General features: G+C 37.8%; 1 protein-coding gene and 1 pseudogene across 1 annotated transcript; both read left to right on the top strand.

The window, feature by feature from the left end:
• Positions 1 to 3,942: 3,942 nt before the first annotated feature.
• On the top strand, positions 3,943 to 4,881 carry LOC139018117 (olfactory receptor 51B6). Its single transcript, XM_070426757.1, has one exon. The coding sequence runs from the start codon at positions 3,943 to 3,945 to the stop codon at positions 4,879 to 4,881; it is 939 nt and encodes a 312-aa protein (XP_070282858.1).
• A 6,741-nt stretch (positions 4,882 to 11,622) lies between these two features.
• LOC139018409 (olfactory receptor 51M1-like) lies at positions 11,623 to 17,674 on the top strand (annotated as a pseudogene).
• The last annotated feature ends 1,338 nt before the right edge of the window (positions 17,675 to 19,012 follow it).

Below are 19,012 nucleotides of genomic sequence, written 5' to 3'. Positions count from 1 at the left end.
ATGAGCACCAAATATAGAGTCTCTTCTAAAACTATAAGAAGAGGCAGCTCTGTAATCATCAGAGGTTCAGACACTTTCTGGAGAGAAGTCACTATCTGACCATCATCCAATATAATAAGCCAAGTCAAAATTAACCTTGGATGGAGCCTGGGCTGCATGGGCCTTTAGATCAGGAACGGAGATTTGCATAGCTGTGTATCTTTAGCACTTGGAAAAACACACAGAGCACAATGGGCATTCAATAATACTTCCTGGAACTGCTCGAAATCAGGCCCTTAAGAGGCTCAAAAATCAATTTGTTTGTGTAGGTGAAACAACCATTCAGTGACTAAAAATGAACACAAACATTGAGCGAGGCATTGTGTGAAGAGTTAAATATTAAGAATGAAGCCATGGAAAGCCCTGCAGATAGAATAAACATGAGAATGCATTATAAATTTGAACTATACAAAAAGGAATGATAGGAATAAAAGTTAGGAGATAAAACAAAGGAACAGACCAGGGAGAGAAGAATTAAATATTTGAGATAGGAAAGGAACTGTCAGAAAAAGTGAAGGAAAGAGCCTGAGGGGAAGGGGAGGGAACATCTGAAAGGAAAGTCTAAGCAGCTGTATCTGCATGGGCCCACAATTTATGTTTGAGAGTTTGATTAGCTTCTCATCAATGAAAAACCAAGTCCACTCTAAGAAAGAGACTGGGAATGATGAATGGTTTCAGGGAAAAAGAAAAGCCTAGAATATTTAACCACTCCAAAACTCACAAATAATCTCATGTACCACAAAGACAATTCCCAGTAAATCAAATACAAATGTTCAGTTTTAACATTAAGTATAATGCTCATATTGATTTTTCACATATGATTTTATTATGTGTGAGTAGTTTCCTTTATTTTTATTTTGTTGAGTATTTTTATTATGAAAGGCTTTGAATTTTGTCAAAGCTCTTTCTGCATCCATTGAGATGATCATGTGGCTGTTTTTCAATTCATTTTGTTGAGGTGGTGTATTATGTTGATCAATTTTGCATTGATGTTCATAAAGGATGTTAGTCTATAGTTTCTTTATTTTTTATTTAAAGTTTTTATTAAAGTATAATTGGAGTACAATATTATATTAATTTCAAGAGTAAAACAAAGTGGTTTGACACTTATATACCTTACGATATGATCACCTCGATAATCTAGTTAACCATCAGAGGTGTAAACTCCCAGTTATAAAATACTTAATGGGAAAAGACTGGTATCTTTTCCAGTGTAATAACTGATCTCTCTATAGGACAACAGCTGAATATAATTGGTGAGTTTATAAAGTCTAGCAAGTCTTTAAAAAAAGGAACACATGCAAAAGACAAGAGCAATGGTAGGAAAAACCTGTTAACTCATGAAGAATTGAGGCAATTTATGCATGTCTTACCAAGCTGCTAAGCTAGCAACTTCTAAAAGTTACATGTAAAATAAATAACAGAATGTAAGCTAGATTGATTTTTTAATAATAAATATCAAGAATGCCAAGATACATCAATTCTATTATTGTAACATAACAATGATGATTAAATAACTTTTATCTTTTAAAAAAAGTTGTTTTTCAATATGGAGACAGAAAAGAGAAAAATCAAGTTTGGTTGTCCTTCTTAACACTACAAAGATTTCACCCATTCCTGAGGTTTCTCTAAGCCACAGTGCATAAAAAGGACTCTGTCATTTGATTAATGTACCTAAGACCTTGGATGAGTAAGTAGTATGATTCTATGGAATGGAGGAAATAGGCTATTGTAACATTTCTACAAAGATAATGAGCCACAGGTAATGTTCTAGTGTCCTGGCATATAATGGAACTGAACAATCATTTGTTTCTCACATTTGCTTTTTTTAAATATATATTTTTATTGATTTCAGAGAGGTAAGGAGAGGCAGAGTTAGAAATGATGAGAGAGAATCACTGATTGGCTGTCTCTTGCATGTCCCATTCTGGGGATTGAGCCTGCAACTGGACATGTGCCCTGACCAAGAACTGAACCTCAACCTCCTGGGTCATAGGTTGAGGCTCAAATGCTGCAGGTGGGGGGCATTTGCTTTTTAGTTCTATCTGTCTCGCTGGTGCCCCCCACTCCTGCTTCTTTAATTCTGAATAAGCTGAGTATTTTCTAAGTCTTTTACTTACAGAAGGACTCAGTTATTCCTCCTCTTTTTACCCCTGTTAACAGAGTGTGGTTTTCCCCTCAATCTGCTCCTGGCCTAGTGCTCCACTCTTGATGACATCAGTAGCTACCATCAGAAGTTCCTACACTCACCATTCTCCTTCTCCCCTTTCCATTTCTGCTCAAACATATCATCTTTTATCCAGTGTTCTGATGGTTTCTAGTTTAATACTTTTATTTACAGTCAAATCTAGCCTCCTCAAAACTCCATTATCTTATATCTGTTCCCCAGGCTTCTTAATAAATTTGACACATCTCAGGATTAATGACTAATCCTGCTACATACCCACTAGATAGGGAGTGGGGAGGCTCTTCTAAGTAATAACAACCAAATTTCAAACGTGAAGAATAGCATTCTTCCCAAAGCACTTCCCCATTTGCAATTCTATGCCATCTTCACACCCTGTGTCAAGAGCATGACTGAGCAGAAATTGCTTGTACCATTTCAAGATAATGAAACCAAAGCTTAAGTTTGAGTGACTTTCTTAATATCATTATTGTTACACAGTAGTAGAACTAGAACTTCAGCCAGAGTATTCTGAAGTAAAAGCCCATTAATCTTGCAGACATTTTTCCATGGACAAAAAGGGGTCCGGGAGTCATGCATTCAATTTACACCAAGATGTTTCTTTTCAGTTCATACCAACCATAATAGAAGTTGGCTCCATTTTTCTCCAGCTGATGCCAGAGGCACCAATTCATGTTTTTTTTTACTCTCGCAGATTGGCTGTCTGCCCCAGAGGATACCTTAAAATTTTAATGTCACAGAGCCTTCTCACTTTTGTTAAATCTCACCATACTCCATAATTTAAATAAACATTTTCCTCAAACCTGCTTAAATAACTAATTGTTATCTTTGTATCTGTAAATAGGTGATATACCACCAGTAATTTGTCTTGTACTGTTAATAAATAATGCTCTCAAATGCTTATCATAAAATCCACCTTGTATTGCTTACTTTTGTATCTATGTTATAAAATTTTGAATTCTTTGAAACAGAGTACAATAACAACTAAAGTATTTTGCTACTAGGCAAAATGGATTTTGAGGTCTATGTATTTTGAAAATAAACACATATAATTAAATTGTATCATTTTTACAGTCTCCCAAAGTCTCTAGAACTTCATCAACTGAATTTTGCCCCCAGATATATTTAGCCTTTAGCCATTCCCTCAAAACAACGAGTCTATTTCATTTACTTGCTTATTTATTGTTTATTAGTTTTTCCCTAGGATGTATGTACTTGCGCTTTCAACACTTCTCAGGACCAACTTTCTACTGATCTTTTAGGTTTCATGCATTCTGGAAAACCTTCATATCCTCCCTGATACCACCAGTCAAGATGAGGGGCACCATAAAAATCACCCTGTAAGTTGCAACATGATTATGGCACTCTTCAAATATAGTGATTTCTTCTTTCATTTTGTCTTTATTTTCTAGGTTATGTAATTTGTAAGGATATCAACCAGGTCTGTTTTGCATACATTGCCATATCCTTGGCATATTGCTAAATAACCTTACATATAGGCAATCCTCAATAATTTGTAGAATTGTTTTTTATACATTCTATTTTCCAATGCCTAAAAACCTCTAGGAGATTACTAAATTGTTGTCCTTGTTATCCCTGGAAGTCAAGACTAATAAATACGTTATAAATAGGTAGCACATTCAAGGGACAAACTTCTAAAGAACTGGAGCTTCTATTGTATTATCTAAAGGACTTATTTTCGCCTTTCAAGGCCTGCAATGTGGCTCAATACCACTACTTCCTCATTTCTGCTTACTGGCTTCCCAGGCATGGAGAAGGCACATCACTGGATCTCCATCCCATTATTGGTGGTTTACGTCTCCATACTTCTTGGTAATGGCACCCTTCTCTTTCTCATCAGGGATGATCATAACCTTCATGAGCCCATGTACTATTTCTTAGCTATGCTGGCAGCTACAGACCTCGGAGTGACATTGACCACAATGCCCACAGTTCTGGGAGTCCTGTGGTTGAATCACAGAAAGATTGGCCATGGGGCCTGCTTCTCTCAGGCCTACCTTATCCATACACTTTCTATTGTGGAGTCTGGTGTTTTGCTTGCCATGGCCTATGACCGTTTCATTGCCATCCGCAACCCCTTGAGATATACTTCCATCCTTACAAATGCTAGAGTAATGAAGATTGGGGTGGGGGTATTAACAAGGGCCAGTCTGTCAATTATGCCAATAATTATTCGCCTTCACTGGTTTCCCTATTGTCGATCCCATGTACTCTCCCATGCTTTCTGTCTACACCAAGATGTCATCAAGTTAGCCTGTGCCGACATCACCTTCAATCGTCTCTATCCAGTCGTGGTTGTATTTGCAATGGTCTTGTTGGACTTTTTCATTATCTCGTTTTCTTACGTTTTTATTCTCAAGACTGTCACGGGCATTGCTTCTGGAGAAGAAAGGGCCAAGGCCCTCAACACATGTGTCTCCCACATCTGCTGTATCCTGGTCTTCTATGTCACTGTAGTTGGTCTAACATTTATCCACAGGTTTGGAAAACATGCTCCTCAGGTGGTCCACATCACAATGAGCTACATTTACTTCCTTTTCCCCCCTTTTATGAACCCTGTCATCTATAGCATTAAGACTAAGCAGATCCAGAGGGGAATAATTCGCTTATTCTCTCGGCCTCACAGGAGAGCATAACTTTAACTCATTGTTCTGCTTACATAGAAACATAGAAAAGCTAACAGCTTGTTTGTAGGAGCAATTGGGGAAAGGCATGTCAATGGAAACCAACCTCTGCTATTTAGAACATAATCTTGCCCTGCCTATTTATTGCTGAGTTGTATACAATATAACATATGTACAGTGCTAAGCATATATGTCAAGTTCCCAACTAATTTACTGTTTTCCCAGGTAACTCACCCTGTTTGGTGAGCCTGTTTTGGATCTATGGTGCCCATCACCAGCATTTGAGTCAAATTCCATTGTTATCCCATATGTTCTTCATGTATTGGCTCTGATATACCCAGTAATTACATTCTTCACCTCAAATATTCATCTGGTTTTTTCACTTGCATAGAGCTGGTTGCTATCTACAGAAATGCACTAAGTAAAGCAATGAGCCTTACCTCGTCCTCAATTTAATATGCCAACTCTAGGGCAAGTATATCCAAGTCTATTGAGTTAAATTTTTGCTGAACACTTTTAAATATTATTTTTGTTAATAATATATGTAAATAATATAACAGCGATATAACTATATAAAAATAAAAAAAAAGATGTGTCCTGGCTGGTATAGCTCAGTTGGTTGAGCATTTCCCCATGCACTGAGAGTTCACTGGTTCAATTCCAGGTCAGGGCACATGCTTGATCCCCAGTAGGGGTTGTGCTGCAGGCAGCTGATCAATGTTTCTCTCTCTCATCAATGTTTCTCTTTTTCTCTCCCTCTCCCTTCCTCTCTCTAAAATTAATTTTAAAATCATATATTGATTTTTTTAAAGTTATAATTTCTAATTTAGATGGTCATTGTCTTGATGAGTCAGTCCCAGATACTGAGAACAAATATATGTATTTTCAGACAGTAAAGTGGCATTAAAGTCCAGTTTGGAAGAATGTCATAGGTAAAGCTAAATGAGTGTTCCTAAAATGTGCAAAATACCAGAGATGAGAAAGATTTGGTCATATGTGTGAGTGGGGAGAAATGGAGAGGATGGAGTCAGTGCTTGTGACTAGAAGAAACAAATTATCTTTTCTGGCTCCAAATATCTATTAAGGTTGATTTTTTTCACAGTCTATTCAGGGTTGGAGGAGTTTGCAGTTCTACGGCCCACTGAAGAGCCAGTGCCCATGAGTCAAGTGACAGGTTTTAAAGTGAATCAAAGAGATATTCTTATAAAGAGAAGATAGAGTATAAAATGTTAGGATCGCCGAAACTGGTTTGGCTCAGTGGATAGAGCGTCGGCCTGCGGACTGAGGGGTCCCAGATTCGATTCCGGTCAAGGGCATGTACCTGGGTTGCGGGCACATCCCCAGTGGGAGATGTGCAGGAGGCAGCTGATCGATGTTTCTCTCTCATCGATGTTTCTAATTCTCTATCTCTCTTTCTTCCTCTCTGTAAAAAATCAATAAAATATATTTAAAAAAATAAAATAAATAAAATAAAATAAAATGTTAGGATTACACAAGGGACCATGAGTGACTAGTAACTTCCCTTCATATAGTAGACCTTGTCTCTGGGATCTGTCAACAGGCATTGAAAGTGATCTCTGACTCCTATACCTACTCTTAGTCACAGAAAAGTGAAAAATTTCCAGAAAGGTGAGATTTATGAGTAACATGAGAAAAAGGTGAGATTTATGAGTAACATGAGAAAACAAACATGAAACTAGATCTTTAGAGAAGCTTCCAGCCTGGTAAGTGATTTTGTCAGATTAGTTGAAGGAACTGTTTGTTTATATATTAATTTATTTGTTTTTACTCAACTTGGCTTTGTATCTGTTTGTAATTATGTGTGAAATTTGTGTTTCTCCTTTTGTAGCTTCTAGACTGTGTGCTCCAGGAGTATAATGATATCATATGTCTTTTGATATACTGTATTATAGTAACATAAAAAATCTTTAATAAAATATAAGTATTTTATTAAAATGAATGAAACTTGAACATTTCTCTGTGTGTCTATTGGTTCTTCTATTTATGTCTCTGTTATTATGCCCTATAATATTTGGGAACTATAAATTATATTCTCATCTAATACCCTAAAATATCCAAGGTCACAGCTCTTTGTCAGAGTTAACTTTGTCTTTGTGATCTTGGGAATGACTTAAGGGTTATTTAAGTCACATCAAAGGAAATCTCTTTTTCTTTTTCTCTTTCTTTTCCTTTTCCTTTTTCTTTTTTTCCTTTTACTTTCTCTCTAGGTTCAATGATCCTGGGGCATGCCATAAAAGATTAATATAAAGGGTATTAGGATAAGAATATGTTTTATGAAGGCTTCATATGGGCACATTTGATTGACACGCTCAAAAGTTTTTCTCTTCCTTTTTTGTTCTTCCTTATTTTGCAGAGATGGGATAAAGAGATAAAAGAAAGAACTTACAAGAAATGAAAGATTTGGATTAACCAAAGAATTTATATGCATATATGCATAACCCATGGATATAGACAATAGTGTGGTGAAGGCCTGGGGGAGAGGGAGGGGGCATGTTGGATGGGGTCACGGGGGGCGGGGGGAGGGACGTCTGTAATACTTTCAACAATAATAAAGATAAATTAAAAAAATAAAGGACTGGGAACTTCGGTTTCTCTTGAATGGAGTGTGTCCTATGAAATATAGCAGAGCTCTGAAATCATGATGGCCTCTACTGAACATCTCAAGTGTAGGATCAAGGGAGGCAGGGTAGAGAATCTTCTCTGATAGATAAATTTAATACCCTGCCCTGAATCTTATACTCTCATATGCTTCAATATAAACAATGTTCTGGGAGTTAAAAAAAAAAAAGCTGGAGCAAAAAAAGGCAAATGTAAAGTTGTTTAAGTAAATATCAGGGTAGGGTTGCTCCATGAGAAGACACCTAAGAGAAGAGAGATCCAGAGTATCTTCTTGAAGCCTCCAAGTTTCGGGAACAGAATGATTAGTTTAGAGAAATTGTTTTTCTCCAATAGGAGATCTCAAGGGCTCCCTAGGGATGGACCCCTACCTTATGCATTGATGGATATACTTTTCAAGGTCATGAGGCAACAGTCTTAGAATTATGGATCTTTGAAAAGTTAAAAAATGATTTATGGAGACAATTTAGGTGACATAAACATTATTAAACACTTCATTACATTGACACTCTCCACTTGCAGAACTGCTAAGTGGAGCAGAAGGCAGAAAGCTTTTATAGGATAAAGAATAAAGAACAAGGAAGAGTCCTAGCTGGTTGGGCTCAGTGGATAGAGTGTCAACCTGTGGACTGAAAGATCTTGGGTTCCAGTCAAGGGTACATGCCCAGGTTTCGGGCTTGATCCCCAGTAGGGGGAATGCAGGAGACAGCCAATCAATGATTTTCTCTCATCATTGATGTTTCTATCTCTCTCTCCCTCTCCCTTCCTCTCTGAAATCAATAAAAATATTTTTTTTAAAAAAGAACAAGGAAGAGAAAAATTGAAAATATGATAGGCTGGGGCCACATTGTCAACCTTATTTGTGATGAACACACTCATAGTTGTCCACACTGTCAACCTTATTTGTGATGAGAACACCTGATTGGCTTAGCAGATATACTGTGTTTCTGGTTGAGCAGAGCTTTTACCAGAACATCAAAGTTGTCTAAGTTTTGGGTTGCTGATAAGGCATCCCAGTATCGGTTATTAATATGGGGAAAATATGATTTTTGTGGGCATTCTATTAAAAATTAGGGCACATATGCAACATACCCAGACCATGCTTGTTGCATAATATGAAACAATTACGCTCTCTAGCTCTGCCTTCCCGCCTTCCTCAGCATGGCATAAAAAATAGCACTGACTGGAGTTGTGAAAATAGCAACTCAGACTTATCCTTGTCAAAAACGTTTCCTTTTTTTCTTATTTTATTTTGCTGGTTTTTTTTACATTCTGCTGCTCCTTTTCTGAACTCCACAAAAGCAAAGTCTGTCACTCCCTCACTCCCATAAGAAGTCCAATGCTTCAGGATTCAATTGGTCTCTGTACTTACCAACATACTCCTCCCATTCTATCATCCCTTCTCCAATCCACTCATAACAACAGTAACCTTTCACTAGATTCAAGCCCTTTTTAAAAAATCTTCACCAGAGGATTAAATATATTTCTATTGATTTTAGAGAGAGAAAAAGAGAGAAACATCAAGAGGTTACCTCTTGTACACATCTCAACAGGTGCTTGAACTGCAACACAGGTATGTGCTCTGATTGGGAATCAAACCTGCAATGTTTTGGTGTACAAGAGGATGGTCCAACCAACTGAGCTACTTGGCCAGGCACCCCAAGACTTCTTAAAAGAAGATCTTCTACATCTTCTACGAACATTTTGAGCAATTTGGAATGATTCAACATATTTGAGTGTGAATGATACTGGTCTGCTTCTGCCAAACAGAATTAAAATGGCCCTTTACAAGAAATGTAATAACAATAACAACAAAACCTCACTATGCATAGTATCTCACCATTTACAATCCACTCCCAAGTGATATTGCAGTCCTCACAGGTCATGACAAAGCTACCTAGTGTCAATTACTTTCAAATGAGCCTCAGAGACTGAGAGAGTCAAAGGAGTTTGACCAAAATTAGATGGTTATAAATTAGAGAAGCTGGAACTCCAATTAAGGAGTTGTTTAAAGTGAAAGTCTAGAGGTCTTGGAGGTTTGGTAGATATGTTATGAACTCTAGAATATCCTTCTTAATGCCCGGGGTAATATATTGTTATTTCTCCATGTCCTAGAATCTCCATGTCCTTTCCAACACAGATGGTGTTTTCACACCTTCCCTGTCATATGAGGGCTACCAGGCTAGACCTCTTTCATGTTTTTTGGAAGCAATAAAACTTCTACAATCAAACCATTTGTTACTGTCATCTTGATTTCTCTAACTGTATTGAGTATCAATTATTTCTTCAAACCTATTCTTGCCTTAGAAATTTCTATTCTCCTCTTCCCTCAGAACAAAGTTTTCCCTCCTTTATACTTGACTGATTCTCACACATCTGTCAGATATTACATACTCTGGCAAGTTTTCCATGGCCATGCATATATCTTGTCAGATTTAATAAAGTAAATCACCTACATGCTCCCAAAATCCTGTAAATTCTCTATCACATTTTTAAAATATTGCTGTTATTCCTTCCTCTTTCATTCTTTGAATCTATTTTATGCTTTAAAATCCACAAGAACAAGAACTAACTTTATTTTTCACACTTACTACTATATGCTCCTCGCTCAGTACATTGTCTGGCACATGTATTAGACACTGAAGTTTTACTTGTTATTCATACTTTTTCCTATCTCTAAGGTTCTCCAAAGAATGAATGCTTTATTTCTTTGGTGGTAGTTAGAGGGAGACAAAATCAACCACCTGTAGAGAAGCCTGTTTGTGGTTTACTTGGTAACACAAGAGCTCATATGGACCATGCATTGCTTGTCAAGCTTCCTGCTAAGATTAGGTGACTTAGAGGTAAGTTCAAGTGTCAAGATAAGAAACAGTGAGTGAGGAGGAGAGAACAAGCCTTAAGTGGGAAGTTAAAATTCAGTGGAATAGAGGGAATGAAAATGAGAGGAAGGAGGTATAGAAGAAAAAGAGAGAGCCAGGGAGGCAGGAGTGATGATCAGAAAAAGAACCCAAGGGATACTCTCTGTGTGGGTAGGATGTTAAAGGAGGACGAGAAATCAAGGTGTTCCCCTGGGATCCAATGTCTCTGGGATAACATTTTAAATTCAGGAAAATAATTATTCATCAGTGACTAACCCATGGGAGTTTCTGTGCATGCAGGGTTGGGAGGGCTATGGTGAGGTGCTGAGTCATGAGATAGCAGGCCCAGACTTTCAGCTCCTCCCAGGACCTGAGGTCTTATCTCTTGGGCACAGCTTCATGGTCTCCAACCATTTCCCTCCCAAGTTTTGCAAATACTGCCACCTCCCTTTGCAGTGAATGGTCCAGGATAAAGCCCTCTTGGCACTGGGCCTAGGACAGTCTCTCAATGTGGTTCAGGTGGAAGAGAAGCTCTGCCACACTCGGGCATATGACCTTGCAAAGTCACTTAACCGCGGAGTTTTAATTTCACCGTTAACTAAAAGAAAACCATTCTTAACAGAGGTTTTTGAAGTTAAACTAAAAATGATGCTTCTGAGGCGCTGGTGCATTAGGAGAGAGACACGAGCTCAATATATGCATTCAAATGCATGCTTTCACTTCTTGCGTTCTTCCTAAATCTAGTTTTGTGATCAGTGCCTCATGACAAAATTGCAACCAAGACTAAGCATTTCCTGGGCCTTGCTCACCAGTTAGTAAGGAGTCAAATGTTCTTCAAAGTTTTACTTCTACCAAGGCAGAGCTACACCTCTTCCAATTACACCTCACAAGTAACCCAAGCTTCACTTGGCTTTTTGCTCCTATAGAGCCCCTAGCTTACTAAGATTTGTTGTAACTTCAACCAATTACTTAACTGGCCCAGCACAGGTAATCCAGCTATGACCTCTATAGCTTTCTAAAGACCCATTGTGACAGGCTTCTCAATACACAATCTACTGCAGTAGTTTTGGAATCAAACCGTCTGATTTAAGATGCCAGCTGCCACTTACAAGCTGTGTACTCTTTGGCAAATTGTGTCATCTTTCTGTGTTTTGATCTGTTCAATTATAAATGGGGATACTAACAGTATTCACATTATTAGATTATTTTAATGATTAAATGTACTAATACATGTCATGCACTTAATCGTTCCTGGACCATGGTAAATACTGTAGGATTTTTAGTTGTTGTTGTTATTGTTGTTAGACATTTTGTGAAAATGGGATCATTTGATATTCAGGGTGGGAAGGGTCTGGCCTGCTAAAGAAAGTGAGGACTCTGTGAAATCTTCTATATAAGCACAACACTTGATAATGGAGAGACTTGCATTCTATTCTCACATAGCCCCTGTGAGAAATCAGAAAATGGTGGAGGTTTTAGTTCAACTTTTCAAAGAAGATTTTGAGATTCTCAGAGACAGTGACTTAAGGTGCTATGTTTAGCAACTGGAGGAGCCAAATATATAGAGCTGGTGGTGGCTTTCCTCTGTAGGCCAAAGTGTTCCTGGGAGTAGAACACGGGACTTACTCATTCTCATGAGCATTCAGAGGCACTTTCTTTTGAAGATGTTTGAAGCTTCTACTCAGAAACTGTTCCCTTCCTCATGACCCTCTCAAATCTGGCCTAGACTGCAAAGAAGCCTAAATTGTGTCAGTCGTGTGGACCAGATGTGTTTTTTTAATCCTTCCGAAAGTGGACATTGATACACTAACAGTGCCTGTGAAGCAGAATCTGTCCTAGAGTGTTTGGGACATCAAAATATTTATGGCCGTATGACTAGGATCTAAGATTAGACATATGGAGAGGACGAAGTCTTTTAAAGTAAGCATTCATTGATTCACAAACATAATCTAAGTGCCTACTGGTTCCTAGAACTTCATGGGGCCAAGGTGATAGAAGATGTGTATGTGCTTGTGTGCAGGGAGGTAGACACTAAATGATGGTCTAACAAATATTAAATGAAATTGTTATTAATAATAGAAATCAATTAGCAGTAGTATTTTAACAGCCACTATCTGCCAAATGCAGCACTATTAGAGTTATATTCATTATCACTCAGTAAAACTCCACTGAACAGATTTTTATCTTATTTTTACTAATAAAAATAAAATACAATAATTTGAGAAAATTTTCAAAATCATGTAACTAGTAAAGACATATTTAAATTTTTTTCATGAAATATCTTAAACACGTCTATGAAATAAATATAAGATATTAACTATATTTTATATTTTATTTATTATTATTATTATTTTTTAAAATATATTTTATTGATTTTTCACAGAGAGGAAGGGAGAGAGATAGATAGTCAGAAACATCGATGGGAGAGAAACATCGATCAGCTGCTTCCTGCACATCTCCCACTGGGGATGTGCCCACAACCCAGGTACATGCCCTTGACCGGAATCGAACCTGGGACCCTTCAGTCCGCAGGCCGATGCTCTATCCACCGAGCCAAACCAGTTTCGGCTATTTTATATTTTAAGTATAAAGTGGAAAGACTACTCACCTCTACCTTCCTATCTTCCTTAGAGAGATAATCCCTTTTTATAATATAGGCATCCCACCGTGCCTTTTTCTACACATTTACATACATACATAAGAAAATGTTTAAATACATTCTTATTGTTTGATGGCAGGGACTGTTTGTGGCATTGCTATTTCATGCTACATTAAAAACAGTGCTGCCTTGCACATTCTTGGGTTAGAGGGACTATAGACTAAGACTCCATGTAAACCAATGGTTTTTAAAACTGATGACCTTGATGGCTTTACTGTTGACAATAGAGAGGAAAAGGGAAGACATTTTCTCAGCATTTCCACTTGGGATAAGGAAGTGGGGATGAGATCTTGGTTTCCTGCCTCCCACCCCCCTTCTATGGAATCAACAAGTTCTTTAGACACGCTCCCTCTGGGTGGCCCCCACTGAGTCAGTTGTTCCAGAAACCTCTCCTGCCATCTTGTGGCTTGTACAGCATCTACAGGCTGCTCTGGAGAAAAAAAAAATGAGGAGAAAAAAAAAAGGCTAGAGTCTACCAAACAGTGAATGAAAGAGTACTAGCGATAAGAGTGATTATTCATGTAGTTATTAGTTATTATCCCTATTATTGACAGTTTCAGTCTTTTACAGTGGATACGGAAGCTCAGAGTTTGGATTATTAATGCTAGGATAGGTGAAAGAGATATATATCTTATGCTGACTAGCCCAGACTGGAACCACTACAGTAACGTAAGTCAAATATTTACAAATAGTATCTGCATAGAGTAAACTAAAGTGGTGATATTTTCAGGTCACAGTCATTTGTAGAGAAAATTATATTCAAAACCAGACAAGCACACATGTCTGGGCATTAAGATTTAACAACTGAAAATACCTGTTCTACTTTATTTTATTTAGTTACTTAATGATAAATTACATTCAGTTAGTTAATTATTTAATAAAAAGACCTTATATTTCAATAATTACTAGGTACCAAGGATATATTGGTGTGTCTATTTCCTGCCTTTATAATGCTTATATTTTAATAAGGAAGAAAAATAATAGTAAATATACAATGACAAACAGTTACAGCTTTATAGAACTGCTGTGAAGGAAACAAAAAGGTTGATGCAATCGAGGGAGAATAACTAAAAAGACTTGCATAAGCTGGTGTGACAAATGAGGGCTCTCAAAGGAGGTAATAATTAAAGTGGGACCTGAGGGATGGGGAAGTAGAAAAAGCTTTACGGTACTCTTGTCGGTTCTGGAGCTCTAGTTCAATGAGCAGAGAGGGAAAGAGTCATAGAATAATATTTCAGAAAGGAAGCTACTCGGGGGGACTGCCTCTTCCTGAGGGCTCAGTCTCTGTGTGATCAGAATAGGGATTGAGCCCTTGCTTCTGTTGGCCCAGCTATGGACCATCATGAAGAGTGAAGTTAAAACCTTGTTCTGGACTCACTCCCCACATTTCTAGTACATACAGGGGCACTGGAACATGACTATAAAATTCACACCACATTCTGATGTTTATATTCCAGTCCTCATAGATCTCTCTCAGCAAACAAGGTCTTTCACATTTAGCTTTTAAAAAAATCAAATACATACATTAAAAAAATGTTAGAACATACAGTGTTCACTCTCTGTGGCCCATAATTTTTCAGTAGAGAAATTGACCAAATTGTAAAAACCTGAGTTGTAGCCTAGAGATATAAAATTCCATCATAAAGAATTACCAGAGTGACTAGAGGTGGAGGTATTTTAGGAGATGGTGGTAATAGGATCTAAAGAGTGCTGAGATCCTAATTAAATAAAAAAGTATATCTAATTATATCCAAGGGGGATATTAGTGTTAAGAGTAGAAGTACAATGGCAAGTAATAAACAACTAGGGAATCCAAATTTGATTTGTTTTAGATAAAAGCCTTAAAGAGCTAGAAACAAAGTCTCCCTTCTCTCTCTCTCTCTCTCTCTCCCTCGCCACAGGCGTGCGCGCACACACACACACACACACAGATGTACATATGCAAATAGTATTATATGCCCTAAAAACCACTAGCATATAGACAAATAGGTATACTCTTGCACTGATGCTTTTAGTAATAGATTTAGAGATTTAATAATAGATTCTAATACATTCAAAGTTAAGGCCTGAATGACTCACAGCAACATATTGATACTCCACCTCCCTAACTGTCACATACCCACATTCATTTCACTTTATATCCACCAGATTCTAACATTACCCTCTGGCACAGAGATGAGGCCAAAGATTGTTCCTTCATTGTTCCCTGCTGCCAGCTTTCAGAAACCAATTCTGCCTCTTTAGCCTGGGATAGTCACACTGTTTATGAGCTCTGTTTAGCAATATATTTTCTTTACTAAATGTGAACTTCATAAAGGCAACTCTATTTCATGTTTATCTGGGTACCAGCAAGTTGCTGCTTGGAGTTTTTCAGAATAGGCCCATGATAGATGCACAGTGAATGAAAATTGATAAAAGGTATTTCATGCAATTCCAGTCTTCTTTCAAAGAAGACTATTTTGTAAAATGATAAAAATAATTGTAAAGATAATGTGGGGGAATGAAAAAGCAAAAATAGCTAAGAGTGTTTTGCATTGCTAATAAGTGACTATTTCTTGGACACTAGAACTTAAATTATATATAATTCAGAGAAGCAAAGTAGAAAGCTGTTATATAGATGCTAATATATGTAATAAAGCAGATATTACAAGTATCTCGATATGTGGTAGTTTATCCATTACATAATATTGTTTAACTATGGGGAAAGCTATTAGTTAAATATCTTCACTTCACTCCATGAACCAAAAAACATATGTCTCCAATACAGACTTTAAATTCTTCCTGCAGATTGCCAACAATGTACTCTACAAAAAAATATGAGGTCCTTGCTTGCTTTCTTTAACCCAATCATCAGTATGTGTTCAGTCTTTGACATACATATAAACCTTTGTAGAGTCTGTCCCTATCTACGACTGCTATTGTCTCATACCTCTCTTGAATTTCATATTTGAGTATTGGAAATGTTTTAGTTCTCAGTAAATTTTTCCTCACCTTGATGCCCTAGCTTATGCTATTCCTTCTTCCTGGAAATCCTTTCTATAAAATTCCAACTCGTGGTTAATTCTTAGTCTTCATAGCACAGTTTTTAAAAAATATATTTTTATTAATTTCAGAGAAGAAGGGGAGGGGGAGAGATATAGAAATATCAATGATGAGAGAGAATTATTGATCGACTGCCTCCTTCATTGCCCCACACTGGGGATCGAGCCTGACCAGGAATCGAACATTGACCTTCTGGTTCATAGGTTGATGCTCAACTACTGAGCCACACCAGCCCGGCTATAGTTCAGTTTGGGTGTCTCCCCTGGGTCTCCACGTTGGACTTGTTACCACCCAACAAAACACATAATTGCTACGATGTGCGTTTCTTTGGTCGCACTTAGGATAATTATTGAACCATCTTATATGACAGATGCTCCCAAATAATAGTAGTCGTTGTTGATGGCAATAAAAACAGTGTTGTTGCTGCCTTCCTGCCCCTGTACTGTCTTTAACTAGACTTTCTCTAGGACATGGCCAAAATTATGATCTCAATAAAAGCAGGATTTTCTCAAAAATTTTTGGTAGAACTTTTCTCTTTTATAAGCCTTAATGAGGATGTTCCATTTTTTCCTCTTGTACCCAAGCCAGACCAGTTCTCAATTCATGCTTCTTGTCCAACATCACTCAGTTTAGCCCCATGTTCTGCCTCATCAGCTTTCCTGGATTGGAAGCCATTGAACATTGGATTTTCATATCCTTTTTCCTTATGTACCTGGTGGCCATCCCAGGAAATTCTTTCATTCTGATAATTAATTAAGATCAACCCTCATCTGCACACATCATGTACTATTTACTATTCTTTCTGGCTGTCATAGACTTGGACTGTCAGTATTCACCTTGCCTAGTAGTGTGGGAATCTTTTGGTTCAACTCCCATGGTATCTACTTTGAAGCCTGCCAAATCCAGATATTCTGCATCCACTCATGTTTTGTTATGGAGTCCTCAGTGCTCCTTGTCATGTTCATTGACTGCTTTGTGTCCATCTGTCACCCCCTGAGGTACTCGGTCATTATCAGTGGCCAGTGAGTAGTCAGAGCAGACCTGGTTGTCATCCTCAAGGGACCTGCAGCCCTTGCTCCCATTATCTTAGTTTTGAAGGCTTTTCTCTATTGTGGGCCCTAAGTCCTCTCTCACTCTTTCTGTTTACGTCAAGAGGCCATATACTTGGCCTTCATAGACAACACTTTCAACAATGGGCTGACACTGATGGTGTTCTCTGTGATGCTGGACCTAGTACTCACTGCACTGTCCTGTGGAGTCATCCTACACTCAGTGGCAAGACTACCCTCCCCAGAAGAATGTCACTGAGCCTTGCAAACATGTACCTCACACCTCTGTGCTGGTCTTCTTTGTGCCCATGGTGTGGCTGTCCCTGGTGCACTGCATTGGAAAGGATGCCCCATCTTCTGTCCACCATTTTTATAGCCAATATCTACCTCTTTGTGCCTCCCATGCTTAACCCACTTGCATACAGTATTAAGGCCAAGGAGATACACCATGCTATCAACAATTCCTGGGTCTCAGAAAGGTCAGTGTGAGTTCTGGGGCTAAAAATGTCCCTGAGAGCCCAAAAGAAGTGCCTCAATTAGACCAAAGATTGACAGCATAGAGTACTTGTTATTTCACTCCAACTTTCCCAAGATCTTTCCCATTAAACCATGTAAAATATGTGTTAATTTCTTTTTTGAATATGGGTTAAGAATGCTGACCTGCTCTTGCTTAAATTATACTGCCTCTTCCCATGTGAGACCTAGCATTTTGTGTAGTATCAAAAGCTGCCCAGGGAAAGACTTTGTAGAGGGTCATAATCAATATGCAAAAACTGAAACTAAAATGAAACTAAAACAACAACAAAAACAAACAAACAAAAAAAACTGTAAAAGGAACAATACCTTTAAAAGCACTCAGAACAGAACCTGGCAAAAAATTGATAAACCCTAGTTGTAATTAACTTTAGGAAGTGTACCTCTTCCCATGGTTTCTTATGACTGCTTCCCTCATCTCTACCTGGTCAAGGTCATTCTCTTTGGTTTTCAGTCTAGCTAACAGTATCCTTTGGACTCTTGACTCATATTAGAAGAATCAGAACTTCTACACTCTTCCCTAACGGCGGATTCATGCAGAACTCCTCCAAATCTTTCTGAGGATGTGTTACTTTCTGGCCCTGTCATCTGGTAGAAAGCATTGACCCCACCTCTAACTCTTCTCATTTCTGATTTTATTTTTCCTGTGAACTCCAGAGTCCCATAACCTCAGGTATAACATTACGCTGAAGTCAGTGTGTGTTTCTCAGCACTTTTAGTTATGAGATCTTGCACACGACATGGAATACAACAAAGCTTCAATGGAGAGAACTGCCACGAGCATGTCTAAGTCATAATCTAATTGCTCAGAATATTGTAAACCTAGATCACCAAAGAAAATTGCCCCTACCACTGACTAAATGGAATTCATGTGGAATCTCAGCATTGAGATTGCTTCTTCAAGAACATTTTTCCTGACAGGGCCTCTCTCCAATACCAGAGCAGAAGCTGTATCAGTCAGCTCCTATGGAACCCTGAATTTCCCATTGTTACATTTAATGTACTATTAGTGTTAGTTCATATTAGTGCACTATTTTTATCTTTCAGTTTAGTTTCTTTTTCCCCTCTCCAGAATATATTACTAAATTAAACTCTTTGGAGGAAGTATGCATAGTGTGTTTACAAGTAAATCTTTATAAATACAATTCCAGACAGCTAATAGATAATAAATAAATACTAAATGAATTCCTGGGTACATAAATGCTTAAAGTACCCAAAGCTAAAAAATTAAAAAAAAAAACTTTTCTTTTCTAATAAAGGTCTTCTTCTTCACATCCAGGAAGCTAAAGCGGACTTCTTTTTGGTAGCATCTATCAAAGGGGTTTCCTCATTATTTCCCTAATTCTGTTTTGCTCAGGGCCCTC

Source organism: Myotis yumanensis, unplaced genomic scaffold (genome assembly GCF_028538775.1).
Source record: "Myotis yumanensis isolate MYYU_CA2020_CCGP unplaced genomic scaffold, mMyoYum1.0.hap1 SCAF_10, whole genome shotgun sequence".
Lineage (NCBI taxonomy): Eukaryota > Metazoa > Chordata > Mammalia > Chiroptera > Vespertilionidae > Myotis > Myotis yumanensis.
This window is presented reverse-complemented; position numbering and strand designations above follow the sequence as displayed.